This window comes from Myiozetetes cayanensis, unplaced genomic scaffold (assembly GCF_022539395.1).
Source record: "Myiozetetes cayanensis isolate MyiCay16 unplaced genomic scaffold, myiCay2020 scf3, whole genome shotgun sequence".
Taxonomy (NCBI): domain Eukaryota; kingdom Metazoa; phylum Chordata; class Aves; order Passeriformes; family Tyrannidae; genus Myiozetetes; species Myiozetetes cayanensis.
The window spans coordinates 15,131,817-15,156,453 of NW_026087521.1; the positions used below are offsets into that span (position 1 = coordinate 15,131,817).

Sequence of the window (24,637 nt, forward strand, 5' to 3'; positions counted from 1 at the left end):
AGCCATGACTTTTGGGATGGATGTTACTAAGAACCAGCAGCAATACCATGCAAAATGCCACATGGTTGAGATAGCAATGAGGTCCTAAGTACAGAACATACACACTTCATGTGCAGTGTATATATCTCAGTCCATTCATATCTCGTCTTTCTTAACACGCACAAAGCTGGAGGTGCCTGCACTGAGCTTTGTCAACAGATGTGATGGGTTGAAGCCAATAATCACTGTGGCTGGAAGGCACAAAGCAAAGTGACAGGTTTCCTACTGAATCTTGGATGTAGCAAGCTGTCCCATGCCTGGCAAGTGGCTTCTCCAGAATGGCCATTGGATGTGCAACATGCATATTGGCACCTGCCCAGCAACGCATAGTTGTCAACCTACCAGTCAACACCAAAAGCCATCTGGGCTTGTGAGGTACCTGTGGCAGGAGGAACTGGAGAGCCTCCTACTGAACAGACAGTAAGACAGAAAACACATGGATGGAAAGCAAGGAAGAAATCAGTATTCAGTGTTAGTTCCTGGGATAAGCCTTCAACAGGGCTGCTGTCATATATTCTCTGAAAATAGGATACAGTCCTATTGCCTGCCATTGCTATTAATCACGTAAACCACACATGAATAGATTAAAAGTCTGATTTTTTTTGTAATTACTGTTGAAGCCAGAGTGAAAAAGAAAAGAAAATGAAACAGATGGAAGCAGGTGAAAGTTGCAACTTAAAACTTGACAACAACTCTAGCAATAAGCACAGAGTAACTCTTACCGGGTTCTCAGTCTGGTTGATACCAATAAGAAAGACAAGCTCGGAGAAGAAAAGGGCAGCCACCAGGTTTTTGTGAATACTGTGCAAGTTGGAACGTAGTGTGCGGATCAGGACCAGCAAAATGAAGGTGATCAGCAAAGCCGCCAGCGAGATGGATACGGTTGTGTAGGTGACGATCTTCAGAGGAAGCACCTCTCCATTCTGCAGAAAGACAGACTGACAGGCTCTCTTGGAGTTTTTCCTTCCTTTTCCTCCAATCAAATCTACTACTTGGAATGCCAGTGCTTTCAATACTAGTGAGCCAGCATACAGATTTACTTTAGGACCAACAGGAGTGGATGATGCCACCTCTTTAGTCACTCAGCATGTTGAGTGTGTATGGGCAGCACCCAGAGGATGCACTGACCAGGTGGGAAGCTCCTTTCAGCAGTCCCAATGGCAGGTGCTGTCAAGGACAGGCAAAAACACTGCAACATGGGATGGATCTGCTGACAATGGTCTGAGTCATGCTCAAAGCTCAGGCTCTGAATGAAAGCCCTTGAAAACCAAACCCCTCAAAAGTCCTGAGTCTGATGTCACCCACCTCTCGTTTTGAAATGTCCATCAGGACGGCAAAGCTGGTTATATGGTTGCACTGGCAAGCAATATGGCTCTGGTTTCTGGAAAACAGCTCACATCCTCTGGAGGACCAGGCACCTGTCCCGCCAATCCTGTGGGGAAAAAAGGTATTTCAGAGAGTAATCCTCTGATCTCCCCTTGCCTCCTGCTGCTACTGCTCTCTATGGGAGCTTGAGCTATGCAACCACACAAGACTGTAAGTACCAAGACAGAAATATTTATAGCTGTCACCTGCCTGAAAGAGTATATAATCAACTTAAAAAACCTTCAGTTTAAGTAGTTTCTGATAAGACAGCTGGCATTCATGGTCAAATTTTGTGGTTTTAGAACAACCTCGTTTGACTTTAAAAGGAAAAAAATTGTAAAAATTTGCTTTTGGATCGTTGACCATGCAAGCAATATGGGGAAGAGATTGCACAGAAAAAATTGGTTGTAACAAAGGTAGAAATACCAAAACCACAGGGACATACATGTTTTTGAGCCATCTCTACTTCCCAGATCTAGACACTGCCTGTAGAGCTTTTATGTGAAATATGTTTCAGCAGTAATATGATATTGTTATAGTGTTCCTCTGAAAAGTACAAAAGAAAAGGCTAAAACCTTCTCTAATAAATAATACTTCATTTCAAGAGCTCTCTTGTATTACCAATTCTTCCCTGTGTAGTTTTGGTTAACTCCAGTGACTTTGTAAATTATTTTGTACCAATATTAATTATTCTATTTTGAAGTTAATGAGTAATAAAAATAGCCTTGTAGTTACTGAAAAAGCTTGTAATTAGATATGACAGGACCTCTTTTTCATTCAGCAATAAAGTATTTGTTACACAATTTTAATATCACTTTCTCTTGGAAAGTACTCACTTTCTAAAATCTCTTTCATTACATGCAGCGTAAGAGCTGCTCTTCAACTGCGGCTGCAGGAAGATGTAACACAGACAACAATGCCATTGATGTTGCCAGCAAATAGCTAACAGATGAATCACTTTAGAGCTAATGAGTTATTCAAGCCCATACAATGTTTAAAAATTTATGAAAAGGACTTGCTATTCCCCCATAATTGACAGAATCATCTGTGTATACAAGCAAATACATTTGCCTACTTCACATCCAGGCAAACGGAGTAGTTTATTATTGCAAACACAAGAGATTTGCGTTGCCTCTTCGATCCTTTCAATGACATAATCTCCTGAGGCCTTTGACCAGGAGGCACACATTTCCTACATTAGTTTGCTTTTTCATTTCCAGCACAGGATATGGCCTTGTAATGGATTTTTCCACAGTTTTTGGGTAACAGCTATTCCCCTTACCCTGGGCAGACCATGTCATCCTCTCACTATATACCCAAGTTTGTAGCTGGAAATTGCAACGCACATGTAATAATAACATTGTGAAAGCATAACACGCAGACTATGTAGTTACTTCTCAACACAATTTCTTTTGTTTCATCCACATGCTTGAAATATCTACAACAGGACTGTGCTGTGTCCACAATGCCATAAACCCATCAAAACATCAGCATACACTGCTATAGTTAATATAATTTTTCTCATTTTCAAGAAAAATATGTCTTTCTCTTGAACTTCACTCAATACAAAAGACCTAAATGAGTAATTTTCAGAGTATTTCATCTTTTTCCTAACACTTGCCTCCTAGAGAGTCATATACTCTCTCCTTATATTCTGCTTATGTATTACAATTGTTTTCCATCAACTGGAAGAGGTCTGAGGTCCCATAGAAGGTATTTCCTCTCCCTCCAGTTTTTCACATCCACAATACCTGATGAAATGAAAAGTAAGTTACCTCTTATCAGTGCAACTGCCTTTGCATTGACTTTTGATACAAAAATGTGAGATTCAGAAATTTAAAATCTTTACTCATCTAATTTTATCTGCAAAACCTCATTCCTCCTTTTTACCAACATGAAGATTTAGTTTTGTAATTTTTTGCACTGGCCCTGGCTGAGGCACACAGGATGGGTGCCTGTTTGCCATATACTCTTTTCATAATCACTGGAATGTAACAGGAGAAGATTCAGTCCATGTAAGAGCTGAATCACCTCCTGGAGATCTTGACTTAAAGACCTCAGACAAGCCACAAATGCAAACACTGGAGTCAGACTATGCCTGTCCACATATATATCTGTGAGCAAAAAGCATGAGCAAATACAAGGTAATTGTGAGATTTATTACTGCTGGGTGAAACTGAACCCTGCAGAAAGTCACGACAGCATTGTGTTTGTTAGAAACTACATGGCTAATCCTTTGTTTGAGGATAATTATTTTCATTTTTCTCAGGTTAGTGGGAAATATATGGCTCTATTTCACCAGAAAACAATTGCCAGTTGAATAAACAGACCAAAAAGGGTTTTCCTCCAGAATTATCTTCCTAGGCAGGGCTTCTCTGCTACTGAGACAGTTGTCACTCATAGCCCTAAAGTAAGCAGGAGACATACGTGATGGAATGATTCCAGAAGACACAGACAGGCTTCGTTCTCTCCTCCGTTTCCAGCATGGTGTACTCCACTATCATGGGCTTTTCCACCAGATTGGGAGGAAACTCCCCATCACTGTGAATGGCTGTGCTCACCACAGGTGTGTTAATAATTGGGCGATTTGGCAATCTGCACAAGGAGAAAAATTGCACAATGATCAAAACATGAAAATTCAAAGCACTGACTCGCTAGGTTGTCCAAATAAAAGATTTCCAATCACTTCCACTCAGAAAGGAAAGTAGATGCACCGTCAGCCTTCCACAAAGACCAAAAGCTGCTGGCACTTCTGACATGGTTATTCTACTACAGTGTGTCAGAAGAGGACAAGAGACAGTACTGCGGTGACAACTGCAGCACTGATGACATTATACCGACATGATGGTCAGTATAAAAGCAGCTCTGTCTCCCCCACACACTCAGAGGAAGTAGAAGAAGGGATCTGCACTATTCACAGACAGGTTTGAGGTTTACCTCAAGCTCCTTCTGTCAGGATCATAGTTTTCAGGCAGGAGGTGCCCCAGGGATCGGTATATAATGACCATGGCAACAGTATGATGTGTTGAGTCCTCTGGGTGTCGCTTCTTTCTCTTTGCAAAAGCACTTTCAGGGCTGAATGCACCACTGTTCAACTTAGAGGATATTTTTTGATTTGAAGGCTTCATTGTAGGCACTGCTATGGAATTAACACAAATATTAAATTCTTTTCACACAGCTTCAGAGCTACCATTTAAACGGGTAATTTTTCTTTGTAAAGATACAGAGATGTTACTGTTGTTATAACTCTAGGCTCAGCATGCCCTTAATGTTATATTTGACATTTTTAATAAAATTTTAGCACATTTCACAGTTATATAGCTGATAATCAACCATTGAACCATGAAAAAAACATTTAGTCTAGCTAGAAAATAAGCAATTTCTAAGCTAAAAAATCCATAAGTGTATAAATACCCCATACATAACTTAAGGAGAACATTAAAACAATAAGCATGATATTAAATTGCATGTACTCTTATATATGGCAGAACCAGTGTTATGAATACACCAACTAGTCACATAGGATTTTTCCCAGCTAATTCTGTCATAAAATGAGCTATAAGTTTTGACAGTATCTTTTAAAAGTCACTTTCCCCTTTTTCTTATAGAAAAGATACAAGTCATACAAACAGATGCCCTGCTTAAGAACAAAAAGTCGTAAAGCTGTATGAGCTTATTATGTATTATTTTCACAAGTGTTACTATTTCCCCACTCAGAGGATATTCAGACACAGTATGTGTATTGCACTTTGAGTTTCTCCCTCTTCTCTTGCCCAAGGAAATTTGTGGTGCTTCTCAGCGATATCGAGGTGCTTCAGAGGCTGGGAAGCAGGTACTTCTGCACGTATTTTCCCTAATCACTCAGCTTAAGACTTTTCTGTTGATAACGTGTCTGTGCTCCCAGATTTGGATTCTCCATCTCTCACACCACATCCCTCCATCTCTGCAGTGAATGGAGGAAGGCAGCTGTGGGACTGCAGGCTCTGGGCAGCCGTCCCATCCTATCCTGGTGGGAACAGAGGCAGAGCATTTCTCCCGCTTTGACAGGGCTGTTGGAGGGGCTGCAAGAGAGACCTGACAGACAGGTACAGCCAGTTACACAGCCCCCCATGCTCCCATTGCTGCCGGCAAGCAAAATGCCTCACAAGTATGCACAGCTGCTCCATCCTTAAATAATGTTTGCTTGTGCAGACCCTGCTCTCACCCCAGTACCACTCTGCTTTGTGAGGATCAATCATGCTCCTTGGGAACTAGTTATAATTGCTCTCCAAATGGCAGCAGAAGACTTTTACCTTTCCTGTCTGAAGGTCTGAACAAAGTATCAGGGAAGACAACAGATGATTCCAGATCTTTTGGGTAATCTTCTTTAATCTCATGAAATCGTGGTATTCTAGCTCCCGTGAAATTAGACTTGTCGAAGATGTCAACAGCAATAACTGGGGGGGGAAAACGTTTCCCATAAAATTAACTTCAATGCTTTCAAATATGATATTGCAACACAATGAAACAGGATTGAAAGGTTAAAATACCTGCACAATGCAGATAAGAAATTTAACCCCCAAAATACAAAGTAAAATTTAATTTCTTTCAATTAATGCCTTACAGGACAATTAAAAGCTTACGTGTCAGCATTATGTTACATTTATCAAATTATACATGTATTTCACAGTGGAAAGGAATTCACAAGACAGTATCTCGTACTAGAAAAACACTACTGCAAGCATTGGAAATAAAGAATCACAGAAAGGTTTAGGTTGGAAATGACCTCTAAGATCACGGAGTCCAGCTGTTAACCCAGCACTGCCAAGTCCAGCATTAAACCACGTCCCTAAGGGCCACATCTACACGTCTTTTAAATACCTCCAGGGACAGTGAATTCTCTGGGCAGCCTGTTTCAATGCCTGACCACCCTTTCAGCGAATATCCTAATATCCACCTCTAGGTAGATCACTTAGCTGGTACTTCTCCAGCAGCAGCTGACTCTGTGGTTTCATGAAGGCCTTTCCTTGGCTGCCGTTCAGTGAATGCTCCTGCTTCACAGAGCTTCTCCTTGTGCTGCTGGCTTGCTCCAGCATGTGCTGCATGTTCCAATTTTAGACTTGCTTCTTAATGGGAAGACTAAATCTTCTGCTTCAAAAACATACTTCTTCTACATCTGTTATATTGTAAAGTCAGCCAAGCAAAGAAAATAACTCAGATTTTACCTGGGACTACTCCTTAGTCCTCCAGTTCTCCTTCCTTCACACCAGCAGTTTCTCCCTAGCTCACCTCATCATCTCTGCCTGTTGTCTAACTGCCAAAATATTTAAAAGCAGCTGAGTTGGTTTTAACTTTCCCATTTAAGAGAAGTCACTGAGTGCCAATTTACATGTTCTAATAAAAGTGAAAAGCTGGAAGTCCCGGGGGTAACCCTACACCGAAAGCTGTGATCCACTGCAAGTTTCTGTATGAAGAAATATCCAAGTTAAGATCTGTAAATTCCCATTCCTTTACCAGTCTCTAAATAACTCCCAGAAGAGACATTAGGAAACTCTATTAACACCATGTTCACCTGGAAAAACTGTTCAAAAGAAAACAGACCCCTTTCAGGCCAGAGTTGCCTCACCCCTCCCAAGCTCACACCTTTTTACACAGAAAGAACTGGTTAATAAAAAATCATGATTTACAGCCTGCAAGAAATTCTGGGGTTTGTTTTCATCTCAGTTCAGGTGGGTTAAAATGCTGAGCACACTTTTTTTTTCTGAGCGTGAAGATAAAAATATTTTGATTCTCATAGTCCTGAATCAAAATGTTTTTCAGTTTTGGTTTATTAAGCAGAAATCAAAATGTTTCAGTTTGGCTTAGTTCAACAATAGTCTGTCACCCCTCCAAAGCTGATGCAGGACATTACAACCTTTGTAGTTTGACTATCTCATGCCTTTGGTTTTATGCCACTGTGACCAAAGAACACGAAGCATTCTCAGGACAAGTTTTGTAGGCAATGGGTGTAGCTGGGAAACTAAGACAAACTTTTGGGCACATAAGCCCTTCTTCAGGTTTGAAATAAAAGCAACAGCTTGAAAAGCTAAATATGAGTTCAGGCTGATAGTGGTTAAGAGCACCTCTGAAAGAAAAACCATAGAGCAATGCTGCTTGGGAGGGACCTCTGAAGGTCACCCAGCTCTATCTCACCTCCTGCTCAAAGCAGGACTGATCAGCTCAGATTGTTGGTACCCAGAAAGAAAATAAAATAGAGGGGACAGGGGAGAAAATGAGAAAAGAAGCTGACCAGGCTGTGTTGTTGTGCTTCACTCACACATGTATAGCAGGGACATTTACGGAATACATCCCAGTTCTACAAGTGAAGGAACTGCTATTTGCTTCTCAGAGGAGACATTCCCTGTGATAGGTGCCAAAGGTGTCTTGGTATGCCTGATGTTTCCTTCTCAGTTTAGACACATTCTGAATATTTTGGATCCCAAGGATTTTCATAGAATCATAGAATCATAGAATAGATTGGGTTGGAAAAGACCTCCAAGATCATCAAGTCCAACCCCTGATCCAACTCTAATTTTGCTCTGATTATGCCTATTGCAAGACTGGGAGGGTGGTTGAACGCCTGGATGAGTGATTCCAAGAAAATACCTTTCGGCACAGGAATTTCTACAGAAGATGGCTTTTTGGATATGTTCCAGGCTAGGAGGGCATGTGAGAATCAGAGAGTCATTTAGGTTGGAAAAGACCTCAAAATTATTGAGTCCAGCCTTTGACTGATCATCACACTGTCAACTAGACCATAGCACTAAGTGCCATGTCCAGCTATTTCTTGAGCACCTCCAGGGATGGTGACTCCACCATCTTCCTGTGCAGTCCATTCGTATGCTAATCGCATCAATAATATGCAATATTTGATCAACAGTTGGGTTGCTCATTTTGTCCTGCAGTAATTCTTCAGGTAGTGGTGGTGTGATTCTTTCAAAAACTTGATTTACTACATTCAACTATACTACTTGGTCCCAAAAGGCATTACCTTTATATACAAACTTAGTCCTTCCTACTATCTCTACGCTACTGTGACTGCAACAAAATGCCACATGGAGCATGAAGGGAACATGGCCCAGAGGTAAAACAGATCAGACATCTCCCAGGAGACCCCCATGGCAACTGAGAGATATGGATCAAGGCTCAATGGACTTGAAATGAATGCAATGATTTTTCTCAGTGGGTACTACTAAAACAAATAACTAGCACCTCTATTCAGCACATTTTTAAAAATAATACTAAATGGCAGTTTTCAGCACAGATACTCACTCATATTAGTGGCAACAATTACAAAAGGTCTCAGGTAGGTTTTCTTCATGTTCTGGGCCACGTTGTTGAAATATTCCTCATAGTGCCTGAGCAGGTGAGCGGTGCCACCCTCCGTTCGCTGAATTTGCTCCCAGTGCTCTTTGTTGCTGCGGTCCAGTAAAGCACTGCCCACTTTGATAATATTCTGAGAAATAAAGTACAAGCCTAAATTATGAAGCAAACAAAGTGCTGGGTTTCATGTGAGGAATATTGAAAATGACTGGCATTACTGCCTTAGGTGAGCGTATAGTGAAATATTTTAATGCAGGCATGTTCTACTGCAGCCATATGAAAATATGCACACCAGTTACTCACCCTGAGGTTTTTTTGTAACATAAAGCAAATCCCTCCAAACCTTTTATGAGCAATGTAAGCCAAAATTGGAGGCTGTAAGAAAACTGCCTACTTTCCCATTAATGACAGGAAATTTAGCAAGAAAATGCAGAAGGAAAACCTAACCACGTTTTCTTTGTCTCAGAGAGATAAGACACACAAAAAGCACAGCTTTTAGTAGGTATACTGCAGAACTCTCCCAGAGAAATCAAAATAAAGTTTTTTTGCTGAAAAACAAAAGAAAGACACAGATAGCAATACGACTTTCTTTTTTATTTTAGTTTTTTTTTTTTTACTTTGTTGTTTCCTGGATAACAAAGACAACTTATACGGTGAAAAATTACAAAAGTGAGTATTAACTTCCCCAGAAAAACTTGAAAATACATAGGAAAACTTAAACCATGTTACTGTCTCCCCATTTTTATGTTGCTTACAAATGGTATTAAAAAGGAAGTTCTTTCTGAAGACTTCTCCCTTCTGCCCTTTCTTAGAAGAATATGCAAAGAGACCCTCAGGGTGAATGGAAGAAGATTGACCCCAAAGGAGAGCGTTAAATGGCTTAAACGGGAGAGGTGCTAAGAAGGTTTTAATCTTGGTGTACATATGAACTATATTGTTGTAACAAAACCTAACTCCTAATTAAGGTAAAATTTGAGTAAATGATGGTAGGAGTTGATCACCTCAAGCTCTAAAATAGCCAAGGCAAATATTTAGGCTTCATTTAGAAGGAGCTATATCCTCTAAGTATTGTCTGAGGCTGCAAGCACGTATTGGAGCTAAAAGAGACTGCCAGTGTGACACCTTAACCTAAGGTGAGAAGCATGACATGGTTCCCAGGAATGCAGGAGATACATGCAGTATTTGGTACCAGGCCTCCTCAATGTTTGAGAATATTATTTATGGTTTTCTATTATCTATTTTTTAGGGTTCTATCTGAGACTATAAAAAAATAAATTACTCTTCCCCTGTGCTCCTTCAGCCTAGGCTGTTACCTCCTTTTTCTCATGAGCTTTATCCATTAGTTTTCAAATTCCTACCTATCCTAAAATATTTAGGGAGTTCTTGAAAACATAACATTTCATGAATTTCAGTGCCAAATGCAGAGAACAATAAATTAAACCAAGGTTTCCAAACCATTTCTTTTTTGCTTATTGTTCTTATTTTTCCTTAACAAAATATGCTAAAAATGAAGTTCCTTCTCAAGATCTGAATGGGGAATTCATCTACTTCCCAGTCCACAAGAAAGGAAAAAAATTAATCTCTCAAAATCTGGTGCATCTCAAATGTTAAACATTTCAGAAGTTCTCTGCTCTCTGTAGACTGTACAGCTCAAGACACTGAGGAATTTTCTCAGCCACATTTCCTCCTGCTCCTACCTCCTCAGTGACACCCTCTCCTGGTGCAGCTTGGCCTTGCACAGGCTCTCCAAGTTCACCCCAAAGTCTGCCTGACCTGGCTGGTCCTCATGGAGTACTGTGAACAGTGACCTGGTCACTAGATTTTACCAGGTCTTTGGTAATAACTGGGCCTTTTGTGAATGCTCTGGCCAGCAGAAGCTCTCTGGCACGGATTTTAGTACGTGCCATAAAAAATCAATATGACATGGAATGTCTTTCAATGCACCAACTTATGACTCAAGTGTTTTCAAACCGAATTAGAGGAAACCTTCAGAGTCAGTAACTGGCTCAGACTTAGTTCACTGTGCATTTAAATGAACATGATCACATTAGGCACATTTTACAACAAAACTGAATACAGTACACAAAACTATTTTAGCTGGGAATAACACTTTTTTTTTTCATATATAGAATCTTGCTTTTGGCTATTACTATGATCATATTTATTAGAGGAGCACTTTCCATTATATTTGTATTACACACACATACATGTGCATACACACATGAATAACCAACCTTCCATTCCAAATTGAGAAGACTGGCTTATCTGTGAAACAGATTAAGCAATTACATGATATTTGCTGCACCTTGGTGAAAGACAAATTTAATTATCCATTGGTATCTATATTTTAAGGCAAACTATAAGGGTTCAGCATACAGTAAACTCTCTTACCTCATTGAATTCCACATCTCTTGTGGCTGCCAAGTCAAACCCTTGCTGCTGGCTCTCATACTGGAGGACTCGGATCATCATCTGGTAAGCTGTCCTGACATCGTTGCCATACAAGCTGTGTGTGTATTTGGTGGCATTGTGCAGCGCTCTCACGATCCGTATGGTTTTGTCCCCATCCAACTTGGTCTCATTGTGGTGTAACTTCTCATTCTGAATCAAAGACAGGAAGGATGAAAAAACACAATGATGTGTCTTTTTTTTCTTTTTCATTCTAGTTACAAAGACAATCATAATTCAGGGATTTTTGGCACATGGGAGTTGTTAGATAAAAATTTTGTTTGTCTTGAGAAAGGGTTGGAAACAAAACTCAAGGGCAAATGTAAATGAGAGCCAGAAAAGTGCAAGGGTCCTGATGGAAAACGAGGGGGTTCAAAGACTCAGTCAAAAGACTGGGTGCAGTGATGAGTCTGAACCGATGATCTTTTACAAATTAAAAGGAAAAACAACACAGCTTACCATGATTTTTAGATCCACAAAAGTGTTGGTGGTACAGTTGAAAAGCTCAGGAGGCAACCAGCCCTTCTCAATGTTACAATGGCGAACGGCGTTTCCTGAAGGAAACAAAGCATCAATAGCAAATAATGTTCTGAATTGTGTGGGATGCATATTCATAGATTTCAACCACCCTAAGCTTTCAGACTTCCTACATTTTCAAGATTCTTAGAGCTACATATGTATTTGAATTTCCAAACCAGAGATTCGTGTCAGAGAAAAGTTGAAGACTACTCATCTTCATGAAACATTTTCCCAGGCTTCAGAGAAAAGTCAGGCAAGCTTCAAGCTCTGCCAACTCAGCTCTTAGCCTCATTGCCCTAATGTTGTCAAATTAATTCATTTATTTATACCAAATATGAGAAAGGCTGCACTTCCTAAGTACTCCTGAAAACCAATCCCTGCTCAGGTTTCTGTGCAATAGCCTGTATAGGAAGACCTCCTGGATAAATGCTGTCCTCATGTCAACACATGCCAGCACCTCCACATGCTGCACATGCTGCACACTTCAGCCAACAGGCATAGTTGCCTTTTTGCCACTTATGAATGGACTGTGAGCAGCTTACTGTTTAATGTAGCCTATTATACTTTCTACTGTTTGTCAAATAATTTTAAAATGTGATTCTTGGCTGTGGATCCTTCATTGTGAATTGCAAGTTACAGATTCAAAATTTACATTTGTGCTAGTTAATTTGCACATAACATACTGCATGTGTCTAAGGCATTTAATTACCAATGTCTAAATACGGATTATAATAACTTTTACTGCATCTAATTATATTATTTCTATTCCATTATTAGGTGAATACAATTAAGCCTCAAGTTCTTTATCTGAATACTCATTATAATATAGCTTTTTTTTTTCAACGTTCTGTAAAATTTACTTAAAACATGCAATTCCTATGAATTCCTATAGCCTTGCCTACTAGTTTATTTTCTAGAAGAAACACTAGGGTCGACCACAAGAACTGTACAGAAAGCTTATTTTAATTCAACTTTATAGTGTTTAATAATATAAATAGTCTTCACTTTAAAAAGAATGAATCAATTCTATCACCTAAAATCTTCAGAATGTGAGCTTGGATGACCACAAATCTTCTGCACACCTATAGGCAGTGTTCTACCCCCAGTAACATTTGGGGCAGTCACATAACTATTTATAACTCACTGAGCTTGAGAAGCACTCACAGCAGAGTTACCAGGCTCAGAAGCGAGACAGAGGTTTCATTTTCCACAGAACAGCCTTCAGAAAAGATTGAAAACTCTGTTTCCAAAAATCTGATACATGTTTTCAGAACATGTATAAAAAAGCAGGTTGTCATTTGTCTGTTGTACAAAACAACACAACACACATGCTTTATAAAAAGTTGTTTTTCAGCATCTCACTTATGGGTTAGAGAAAAGACATTGGGTGGAAAAACATGGGTTCTGCTGTAACTCTTAGCTTTAGTAGCCTGCAACGCTAGTAAAGCAGTCATCACGTATATGATTTTCCTCATTTTATCTTCGCCCAGAGGAGCTGTATCGCAAAAGAACATTTACAAGTCACTAGAAGCTAAAAGTTACACGATCAAGAACTGCTTGAGAAACAGAAAATAGAACATTGGACTGTGCCTTTCGGAAAATAGAAATTTTCTGTTCTTTGTACGTGTTTATTTGCTGCACTTTTGTATTTATTTATTGCTAGTATTCCAAATGTATTTTAACAGTTCTTTGGTTTCAGCTAGCTAAACTTTTCTGCTCATGATATGCATGAGCTATGCTGCAGTCTCTAGACCCAATGAATTAATGCCATTCCTTATGTACACTTTTTCTCTTTTTTTTCCCCCCCCCCTTTAAACAGGCATGTAGATAAAGTAGTTAATGATTTATCCAGGGAACTTACCCACTGATCCTTTAGGACATGGCACAGCAGCTGGCTGGCCAAACTTGGTCTGTGGCCACCAAATACCAGCCTCGAAAGCTTTGGGACAGCCATTATAAATTACTGAAAGCAGAAAAAGAAATTATGCAATTTTGCTGACAAGACAAAAATCACAAAAAGAAGATATTTCAACTTATCTGAAGGACCTTCCTGTAATTCATAAGCCCTTTCAGGATACCTGTGCTCTGCAGTGCCTTCCAAGCTGTAACCTGTCAGCTGCTCCTTATCCTGCAGAGTGGGCAGACATGTATAGGGAGAGGAGAGCTCGGGATGATTATGGGGCTCTGGATTTTGGCTCAGTCTATCTCCGCTTGCTCCTTTATTGTGGGAAAACATTCCTCCTTCATTTCACCCACACACTGTGGTGAGATGGCTGCTGCAGCAGCTTTGTGCTGATCACAGGAGGAGGGTGGGTGGGTGGGTGAGAGGAAAGGCAGGACGGGCAAGACAAGGAAGAAAGGCAGAGTGCACGAGGCACACGGCACATACTCTGTGGGCAGAAGGTGCAAGGGCTCTCACCCACCTGTTCATCTGCAGTTCAGCAGTACAACACTGCACTGACAGATGAACTCAGGTTTAAAGAAAAATTGGTATTAGTGTTTTGCTCTCCATATGTTTTGCTCCCTGCCTGCTCTGCCCCAGCTTGCTATATTTCCATTTGAAGAAAATTGAAAACATAAGAGTTTTTTTGCTTTTGCCCAGTCCCCATGAGACATACTGGCACAGAATTAAGAGGAAGGGTGCATGCTTAGGCTGCTGCAGCTCCCATTGCCTCTGCTGGAGCCATCCTCCTGGGTTCACACGTGCTCCAGGATACAGCTGCACTGCCACCACTGTGTCCCCCCACCTGCCCACTGCCAGAAGCTCTGACCCTGCAGCTGCAGCCCAGCTGATCAGCAGCACATGCTGGACAGGAGGTACCTTCACAGCCCCTCACGGTGACTTCTGCAAAGGGGTTGTCGCAGCGGTTGCACTGACGCCCTATGACACCAGGTTTGCAAGGACACTGTCCCGTCTCCATGTCACAGGTGCGCGTGTGGGAGCCAGATGGGAAGCAGTCGCAGGGGTAGCAAGTGTCGCTGTTCTGGGGCCTGTAGTAATTTGCCTAGAAAAAACAAAACGATAGACACAAGGTATTTGACTTACATTCCGAATTAGCAACATTTCCGAAATCCTGCTCTAGCAGCATGTGCATCATAAAAGGGCTAATTTTGCAAAGCACAGATAAAAATGACATTACTGCTATCAGAAAATGTTAGCCCAAGTAAGCCAGGTAGGCAGAGCTGAGTGCTGGGGCTGCCCTGTGTCACAGAGACCCAGGGTTTGCACTGCCATTTGCAGTGGGGGCAGAGGGTCCACGTTATTTCTTGAGCACTTGATGCCAGTGCCCACTAATCTTATTCTTGAAGGATCTGCAGTTTTCTCTGCTTTGCAATTCCACTCCATGGCACGAACAAGCCAGTAAGGAAAGTTCTTGCACTGTCCATTTGTGTTTCACATAGAGGGAGCAATGATCACATATTCAAATTACATCTGTACATGCTTTTGATCTGAGGCACTACGTGATTGCACAAGAGCATGGAGCTGGCACCCCACTGACTCCACTTAATGCAACAGTTGCTGTGTATCCTGCTGGCATTTTGGAAAGGAGCAGGGGGCTGGATTCACAGCCGCTAGTCTGCACAGGCCCAGCTCCTCTGATGTCATTCAAGCCTATTGTAAAACCTATTGTGAGAAGTCTTTTGTAAAACCTTCACTAACGGCGCCTCCACTCCCATGTGCCCCATCTGTCCCTGCCTGTCCACGGAAATTCCCTCTTAAACTCATCAGAGATGGCACTGAGGAAAGCATTTAGCCTCTCGTATTCTTTACCTCTCTCCAGCTGCTAGGCCTTTTGCTGGTCACTGCACAGGGGGGAGCTTCACCCAGCTGACCTGAGCTGTTTCATGACTATTACTCACTTGTGATACACAAAATACCACTGGCACTCCTCTGCATCCCTGTCTGATCTCACCTGATAAACAGGGCTGCACTTCAGAGATCAGAGCCAGGCTTTCATCCTCTCAGTTCGGTTTTCCAAACACAAACAAGATAAGAGCTGCACACTATGATTTTGAGAAGGGTGGTGCCAGCAAAATGTTTTGGGTAATGATTAACTCCATAGTGCACACACACACATATATATATATACAACATACAAAGCACAACTCTGTGTACTTTGCCTCACATACTCACCCATAGTTATTAGCAGTACAGTTACTTTTTAAACTAAAGAAATTTTGACTTAAGGCTGGTTTCTTTTGCTTACCTTGCAGTGGCATTCTCCATTAGTCTTATTGCAATCAGAATCAAACCCTTTACTGGTCTCACAATTACATGGACCACAGATGGGGTTTCCCCACCAACCTCTGGGACAAGGTAGGTCGATCCTATAAAAGAAAATCAAATTGAAAGAAAGTTTTTTAAGTTTCCTTCTAAAAAGTGTGAAAAAAAGAGCTTGGGGCCAAATCTGCACTCAACTCCATCAGCTTATGGAGATTAATGTACCTCAGCCAACAACCAACACATATATAAATACATATGCACTGTAATGCAAGAAAATTTAGAATATCAGTGCTATGAAAACCTAGAGGGAACGCTCCTCTAAATATTTACAAGTGCAAGTGACACTGAGCATGTGCATGGTTTACCTACCACCACAAACTGCCTTGGGATACAGCTAACCAACACTTTATATCCCACTCTCCATCCCCACAGATTCCTGCCCCAGCCCGGCTGTGGGTGGCAGGGTTTCTTGTCCAGCCTATAGGGACACCAGCTCAGGTGCAAAGAAAAGCCACAACTTTCAGCCAACGTGGCTTTCTCAGACAGCTCACTGCAGGGTCTGAAAAGCCCTGGTCTGCCATAGGGGAGGCAGAGGACACATGTGGTTGGAGACATGGATGAGGGAAGGCTGTCAGCTTTGATCCAGACTATGAATCAAAGCCTGTGATTCAGACTATGAGTGCAGCAGCACAGCTCGTTGGAAGCTATGCTACCCTGCCAAAGGATAACCCTCATTTTCACCAGTACTGTTTATTCTGGGTGAGCTTCTGAGCTGGTTATCCCGCGGATGCCCCAACACTAGTGCTGGCAAGGAGACCTCTGGGAAGGGGCAGAGGCAGTGACCTGTGTCTCTAATACCTGGGAATCTTTGTCAAGCAATAGCCTAAATGACAACATTGCTGAGACTGTGATCAGTGTAATGCACAAGGAATCCCCTTCCTGCTCAATTTAGGAAAGAAAAGCTATTTCCCACCTGTTTTGAAGACCACTACCAATTTTGTTTACAGTAATTGCCAGGTTTGTACTTCTATGCTTTAGAATATGAAAACCACACTGCTGAACTTGACATGATGTCAGCAGATAATGACAGGGGACAATGTCTCTGTGTCCCTAATCCAGAGGAATGAAAGACAAATCTGGCAACCACACGGCCAACATTTGCAAGCCCACACAACAAAGGGCAGAGGAAGAAGCTTGCAGTTTTCAAAGCGAAGGAAATATCACATGAGCTATTCCTAAATGGGCAGACAAATGCACTTCATTTGCACATCATGAATGGCCCATATTACAGGAAATCAAAGTGCCGCCTCTGGGATAAGGCTGGTTGCTGAATGCTTATCTGAGGCCAGGAAGTTGCTGACGAGGGAATCAGCACGTTTCTCCCACAAAGCAACAGACACAGGCTCCCAGACTGTCCAGAGGAGATGGCTTTTTGCCAGTCCAGGGACTGGACCCAAACTGCAAAGCGATTTTATCTGGCTATGGGCCACCAAACTGAGTGCATTGCTCTGTGTGCTGGGGGAGGTGCAGGACAGATGCAAAACAAACTCAGGCCAGTCCACCACAAGGTACAGGTGAGATGCAGTGCTGTGTAACACAACGCAATTGGTTGAGCCCCTGAGCTGCTGATGAAGAAGAGTGGCTCCTGAGTAATATGGAAGTTGGTCTGCTTTCTGGGAATGACCTCAGGAATGCCAAAAGGCAGAGAGCCTGCAAATACCATCCACTACGAACACTCACGGTAACAGGAAAGCTAACCAAAGTGGAAAAGGAAGTGAGAGGACTGCTGCCTTAGAAGAAGAGCTACCTGGAAGGATTGAGAAACCAAGAACAAAATAATTCTCTTACTTGCTTTCGCAGTACTGTCCATAATAGCTTTGTCCACATTCACAGGTGTAGCCATGGGATGAGCTGGGTTTGTGCACACATGTGGAGACATGCTCACATGGGTTCAAGTTACATACATCAACACAGTCTCTCCCAAAGTACCCTGGGGAGACAAGGTCATAAAATTAGAGCAACCATTGTAATTTACAATTTGCATGTCTCCAAAAGACTGTCTATCTTAAGCTTATACACTAATAACACATCTACAGTAATCAGTAGATTCCCCCTAAGATACTGTCAGAAATAAGTTACTCTTTTCCTTCTCAAAATGGGAAAATTGTACAGCCAAAACGATAGTGGGCCGCTCTTTTTGACAGTCTGTTACCATGCTTGAACACCCTTGTGCCTTTGGTTCCCAGTTTTATATTCAGGGCATGGGTTACAAATAGTTTTGTATTCTTTCGCTTGTGTATGGGAGGTGACTGTGCTGGGTACTGACAGCATGTGCTGGCTCCATGCACCTAAACAGAGAAAACATTCAAAGTATCTTGATTAGGATGCAGAGCGAGAGACTGAAATTCAACAGCAGAAAAGGCTAGGAAAGAAAATAAAAAGTAAAAAAAAAAAAGCAGAGAAAAGAAAAGGGGAGGTGTATAGGAGTCCTTTGGACCACAGACTGTCTTTCTGTTTGGTGGATACGTTGCCTAGATCCTTAGCCCATGACTGCAGTTTCACAGTGCTATGGATAAGAGTGAGAAAGATAATACTGACTGGAAAAGGAAAAATCAGAAGATGAACACTTTGCATTCATGCTTCTGCTGCTGCACTGCTTCTGATGAGTGCATGCAGGTGTGATCCATCTCCTGGATGAGTGCACAGGATGGTCACCAGATTACCTGGATCACAGACACAGGAGTAGCTGTCCCAGTCATCACTGCAGTAGCTGTGCTGGGGACACGGGTTGGAATCACAAGGGTTATCCACTTCACAACCCTCCTTCACATTGATCTTGGTAGCTTGTTTCATGTTGAGTGTCGCTATATTTGTAGATGTCTCTCCCATTCGTACTCCCTGGCGACAAAAGACAATTATTTTTAAATTATAGTCTTCATTCAGAGTACAGTACTATGTGTTTCCCTACTTCTGTTAATTGATGAAGCTACATTTAAAGAAACATCACTTGATGAGTCAAACCCAGATTTTTTTTTGTCAAATGTTGTATCCCTGTGCAATCAGACCTGTACCTGGGAAAATGGGGGTAGACTTTAATACTTTGATTCTTATATTATGACAGAAACAGAAATGTTTGAGGATGGATGAAAAAGAAACCCCCACGTTTTCACCTGGGTATTTTGTCACAAGTTCAAAATCTATTGCTACACTTTTCATTTCATACCTGCATACATCCATAAAATCCCTGCTGAACAGAGACTTGGTCTCCAGATACACCTCCCACAATGATGCTTTTCATTTTCAGTCCAGGTAGTTGATTTCCAATCTGCACAGTGCTCTGTTGAGGAAAAGGACAGCCAATAAAAAGCACTATCACCATCTGTGACACAGCCAGCCTGCTTTCTGTAGTGATGGAGTCAAGCAGTAGCTGACAGTAGATTACAGAAAAAATAAAAAAGCAGTAAGGAGCCAGGACTTCTTCATAAGATATCTTACCATTAGGCTTAATAAACTAATATCATTCATTAGGCACAAATCACCACAGAAAATGTCTCACAGAGTAAGTATTTGTCCACAGTCCTTTATCCTACTTTCTCCTAAAAACATTTCTGCATTGCTTAGCTGCAAACTTAAGATGCTGCCTTACCTGGTACATCCCGTAGTCCAAGGACATGACAGCGAGGTACTTGAGATCTTTACCATCTTTAGCACTCTTCAGCTCTATTAATAAATGATGCCATTCCCCATCACTGACTCGTGACTGGCTCATTGTTAAACTAGCAACCTGGCTCAGGCCACTGTACACTTCAAACTGCACGTAGTTGTTCAGTATCTGTTGAAAAAAAAAATAAAAGTCTTTTGTATCTGTATTGGATGCTTTGGAAGGAGAGGGAAAGATAATAACATTTCCTAAGACAACCCAAAAAAGGAAAAAAGCCCAAAGAGTAAAGACAAGACAAATGCTGGCAAGAACTCCTTGTGTAACTTTGGACATTCAGACTCCAATTTACCTTACGGACAAAACACCCCCAAAACAATAGATACATTTTTTGCATCTATATTAATGCATACTACTACCTCTGATTAAAAAAATAATCTTAAACCAGTGAATATGATTTTTATGGTATTTTGATCATTCATCTTTTGATCTTTGTAAAACACTGAAGTAATAAAATGTTTTTATTGATGTGCATTTAGCTGTGTGGATGAAGCTATGTAGTTCATCTGGTCACATCCACATCCACTGATGGGGAGAATGAATTCTTTTCTAACCAAAGGCAGTCACATTTTTACCTGAATGTTGATCTTGGATGCAGCCCCAGCATTGGCCTGCATTAGCATGCCATTGACTTTCCGAGTTCTAAACATCAGCCCAATGTACCATGGCACAGAGATGGTAATGTCAAGGTCACTCCAAATGATAATGCTTTCACCACTGAAACGCTGAGGAGAAGGCATTGCTGTAGATCAAAATACAGAAGAAAAACAGTTGATATCCTTCAGGACAAAGGTTAAGAGAAAAAATGATTCTATGTTGCACTGATAACACAAGGCAGCTAGTCCCTCTTGTGTTGAGCTATATTTAATCTACTATGGATTAAGAGACAGTCTAGGGGAGTTACTGTGAAGCAGTTGATAATACTGGAAATTCACAATCTACCCTTATAGTGGGGTAGGCATCTTGCTTGTGCTGAAAAGCAGCACCTCCACACTGCTATGGCATTACCCAGGTGAGAGCTGTTCCTAGAAAGGTAAACTCAAGATCTCTGCTGATACAATTCTGCTGATGAGTGGGTGGACAGAGCAGGAAGTATGAAGGCAACAGTTGCCGCAGATGTTTTCAACATATCCTTGATTACCTTCTTCTAATTAACAGATTAAACACAGGAAAAGGCTGAGATGCAATAGGAAATAGGAATTAATTATGAACACTCCAGGGCCAGATTATTTAGTAGTCCCTGCTACGCAGCCCTTTCACAGGGAGAAAGTCTTATGTGGAATTGCCTAAATCATCTGCCTTAAATATCTTGAGGTGACAGCTGAAGAGTTGCCCTCCTCTCTAACCTTGCATGAACACAGCTCGTACAGGGAGACACAGGTGACAGCCTTCAATGGAAAGTACTTTGCTGATGGAAAATAGGGGAACACCCACCCATTGGACTTTTAAAGTTACCTTAGGTAACAGGAGCTACAGTACCATGGATTAGCTGATCCCACTGATCAGAAGCACAGATTAAGCCATGGGAGCTCTGTGCTATTTGCAGCACCTCATATGACACCTCCACCGTGCATGGCACCTTGTAGAGGGATCTGCAGTCACCCCCTGCCTGACATCCTTATTTGTGGGCACGTTGGTGACATTCATGGCAGCTTTTTGCCAGTGGAAGCAGACCCCAGAGACTGGGTACAACCCCTAGATTAGCCCCCAGCCTTTTATTTTGTCATGTGCTGAGTCCATGTAGATGGTCAGTGAGATGACAGGGCTTAACAGTCTTTCCTCTTCTCCACACTACCATAATCTACTAACACTTCTAACACCTTTTTTTTGTACTAGGACAGATCATGTATATACAATTGCATATGTGCTACTATGAAATGCCAAGTCCTTAGAAAAAGGTGGAGGGATGACACCATAGCAGAAAATGGAATAAAGTTGATGTGAAGTGTCATTTTTTTTTGAGGAATAAACCCAAACCCCAAATTCTGATACGTCTGCCTTGCTGGTGTCTATAAAGCGAATGGCTGGGGCAGGGAGTGGAGTGCAGGGGTTGGAGGAAAAGTGCAAGCCCTTTATCTCCCTACTTGTGAGAAACAAGATGTCAAGGACTAATGGGCTGTCACTAGCCAAGCCAGATGTGTAACCTGACTTGCCTTTCTCTAAGAGGTAGTTACCCAACCACCCCACATGAGGCTAAGTGCAGACAGCCCCAAAGGACAGTCCTTCTCCCTCCTGCTCCAGGCTGTGATCTCCCCTTTGCATTCATACTCAGTCCTCCATGAATGCTAGTGAGGGTATGTGGTGGAACAACTCCAGTGTAGCCTGCTCTTGAAAACCAAACTGCAATTTAAAGAAGTTTGTCACCAGATATAGATGTCCCCAGCTTGCTCAAAACTACAACGCAGTGCTTAAGTTCTGGCAGTCTGGGTGAGGGCACAGTTCATGAGCCCACACTGCACCACATCAAGGTAAAAGTAACCTGGACAATGGTGTTGAGCAGCATTATTTCCTCCTCCTGCTCCACCTGTGCAAAAGTCAGCCTTCCCCTTCCTCCTCTTCCCTGCTGACCTTCACAGTGACCTCAACTTCCAACTTTGCTTATGGTTTTCTAGACAGTTGCTGAGACTTTTAAGTCCATCTGCCTCTGGAGAGCAGAGCCAGGATGCAAACCTTGCGGGCTTCCCACCTGCTGGAGGCTGGGAATGCTGTTCAGAAGTGTTTTGGCTTTGCTCCTGGGAGAACTGGACTGGCATGGCAATTAGCCACCTTCTTTCTTTTCTCACCGGTGGTGACTTTCTGTACTTGCAAATACCATTCCCTTCCCACACCTCCTCTCAGCTCTCCTCCCTTCCCTGGGGCCAGGGTGCACCTTCCACTGCTGTTAAAATAGAAATCCATCTATCAGCCCCCTCTGACCTCCCTCTTTCCCCCAGCCCTTCCTCATGCCTGGGACCATGCCTGGGACATGGAGGGGCTGGTGGCCACATCCAGTGTACCCAGATGTGACTTGACCACCCCCTGTCACCACAGAGGCGAGCACACACGCTTCCCAGCACAGCCTCTCCCTGACAGAGTGATGCAAACTAATTGTGTTCTCAGGGTTTGTCACTTTGAAGCACTGCCTCTGTATCTACTTACACTTTTAAAAGACTCCTACATTTAACAGGCTATCAGAAAGGCATAAAGGCCATGCCCTGTGGAGACAGAGGGTCTGGGGAAACACGCTGCCAACATCCCATGGGATGTCACCTGCAGTTTGGGTGTAGGACATGTGAAAGCTTATGTTTACATGCAGATCTGAGGTGGTCAGCCCAAGGCTAGTGCAATGACACTGGCCATCCAAGAGTCAGACACAAGCTGCTAGATCTTCCTCACAGCATTGCAATACCTAATATTTTTAAAGAATTAAATTACAACAAAGGCAAAACTAATTTTTTCTTAATTTTATCTCCCTTCTATATGTCATCAGAGGGAGATGGGAGCTGCCAGAAGGTGAGTCAGCAGGTCCTAGGAGGGTGGTGAAGTTCAAACACCCCATCCTAGTGCAAACTAGATCCAGAATTTCTGAAGAGCAGGATATCAAAAAAGATGGATTGGTAAGCTGCCAAAGTCTTTGTCCTCTGTGAGTGTGGAGCAGATCCTGCACTGCCAAAGGGATTGAAGAAATGCAGCAGCCAATCACTCCTACACAAGAATGCAAATATTCTACCTAAGACTTTTTCAAAAATAGCTGCCTAATAATAGCTAATGCTGCTAGGATCATAGCCGAGTATTCAAATGAGCAACCTGAGAACCAGGAGTATTGCATAACTGTGATTCCTCCTGACTTTAACTTCAGGGTCCTGAAATCTTTGGTCACATCCCAGAAAAATTAATTTCTTTCTTGGCTGGCAATTTTTCCATAGGGACACTGGCCCACAGATATCATCAAAGAAGCAAGTAGCCTGCTGCCCTCAAAATTCAGAAAAACACCACAAATTGAGGCATCAGCAAGAACCTGGTGTTTGAGTGTCAAAGGGGACATGCAGGAATGCACAGTGCTGGAGGCAGAGGTGACTGCTGGTGCGAGGGAGGCAGTGCTGATGTGACTGTCATCACCTCTATTACCTGAACTTATAATGAGTTTCCAGTGATGTCTACAGAGCAGTTCTGAGCTGATTTTCTAAATCCCAAACTTTATGGTTTGGTCTTGAATTTGGGATAAGAAAATCATAAATAAAACACACGTTAGGTCAAATTCTGAATTTCCACTTGAAAACTAAGATAAAGATAGAGGGAAGGACAGTCTTTGCATGTGATAGCACTACTCCCCATTTACACCAGCACAGGTCATAGCAGAGCTGGGCCCTGGCACTCCCTCAGGACACATCAGCATGGCTTTGTACCACAGAGATCAGCTGGTCATGACAAAAACACAAGAACTCCACCAACAAAGATACTTGGCATGAGACACATGGGAAAATCAGATCTTCATACAAACCTGTGAAGCTCAAAATACTTGAGGAGCTGCTACAGAAAGCAGGTACCTCACTGGGGCAATAATAGCAGCTCTGGGCTCTGCACAAGGTGGAACAGAAGAAGAGGTCTCCATCCCATCATTCCTTTTCCCTGCTCCTCACTCTACAAATCCTTATTTCCAAGACACAAACTTAACCATGTGTCCTTTCCTTCTGAGTTGCTGCTTCTCAGGTAAGGGCAGAGTGGCTGCCAACACCTAGATCTGGCCCAGGCTGAGGCATATTGTGGTAAAGGGGTTTGAAAATCCCTGTGGTGTGTGCAGCTCAGCTTGGAGACCTGCAATTCCAGGGTCCACACTCTGCTGAGAGCAATCCAGAATATCTGGTTTGGGGTAGATACATCAAAAGAACAAAATCCTGGATCACAATGCAAAATATTCTGGGCTAAGTGTCACAGGGGATAAAGGAAGCAAAGACCTACCACATCTGCATCAGGGGACAGAATTTGGCTTTCTATTTCTAGGA

General features: G+C 42.1%; 1 protein-coding gene across 1 annotated transcript in view; it reads right to left on the minus strand.

Annotated features, from left to right (window-relative positions):
- Window positions 1-24,637, minus strand: part of CELSR1 (cadherin EGF LAG seven-pass G-type receptor 1) — a 169,228-nt gene that overhangs the window by 22,174 nt on the left and 122,417 nt on the right. The window contains 16 exon segments of the mRNA XM_050324656.1: window positions 762-962; window positions 1,345-1,471; window positions 3,832-3,999; window positions 4,342-4,543; window positions 5,697-5,840; window positions 8,695-8,878; window positions 11,137-11,346; window positions 11,653-11,747; window positions 13,574-13,675; window positions 14,534-14,717; window positions 15,921-16,041; window positions 17,786-17,927; window positions 18,661-18,835; window positions 19,161-19,274; window positions 19,584-19,769; window positions 20,231-20,397. Of these exon segments, the coding sequence (XP_050180613.1) occupies window positions 762-962; window positions 1,345-1,471; window positions 3,832-3,999; window positions 4,342-4,543; window positions 5,697-5,840; window positions 8,695-8,878; window positions 11,137-11,346; window positions 11,653-11,747; window positions 13,574-13,675; window positions 14,534-14,717; window positions 15,921-16,041; window positions 17,786-17,927; window positions 18,661-18,835; window positions 19,161-19,274; window positions 19,584-19,769; window positions 20,231-20,397 (2,522 nt within the window).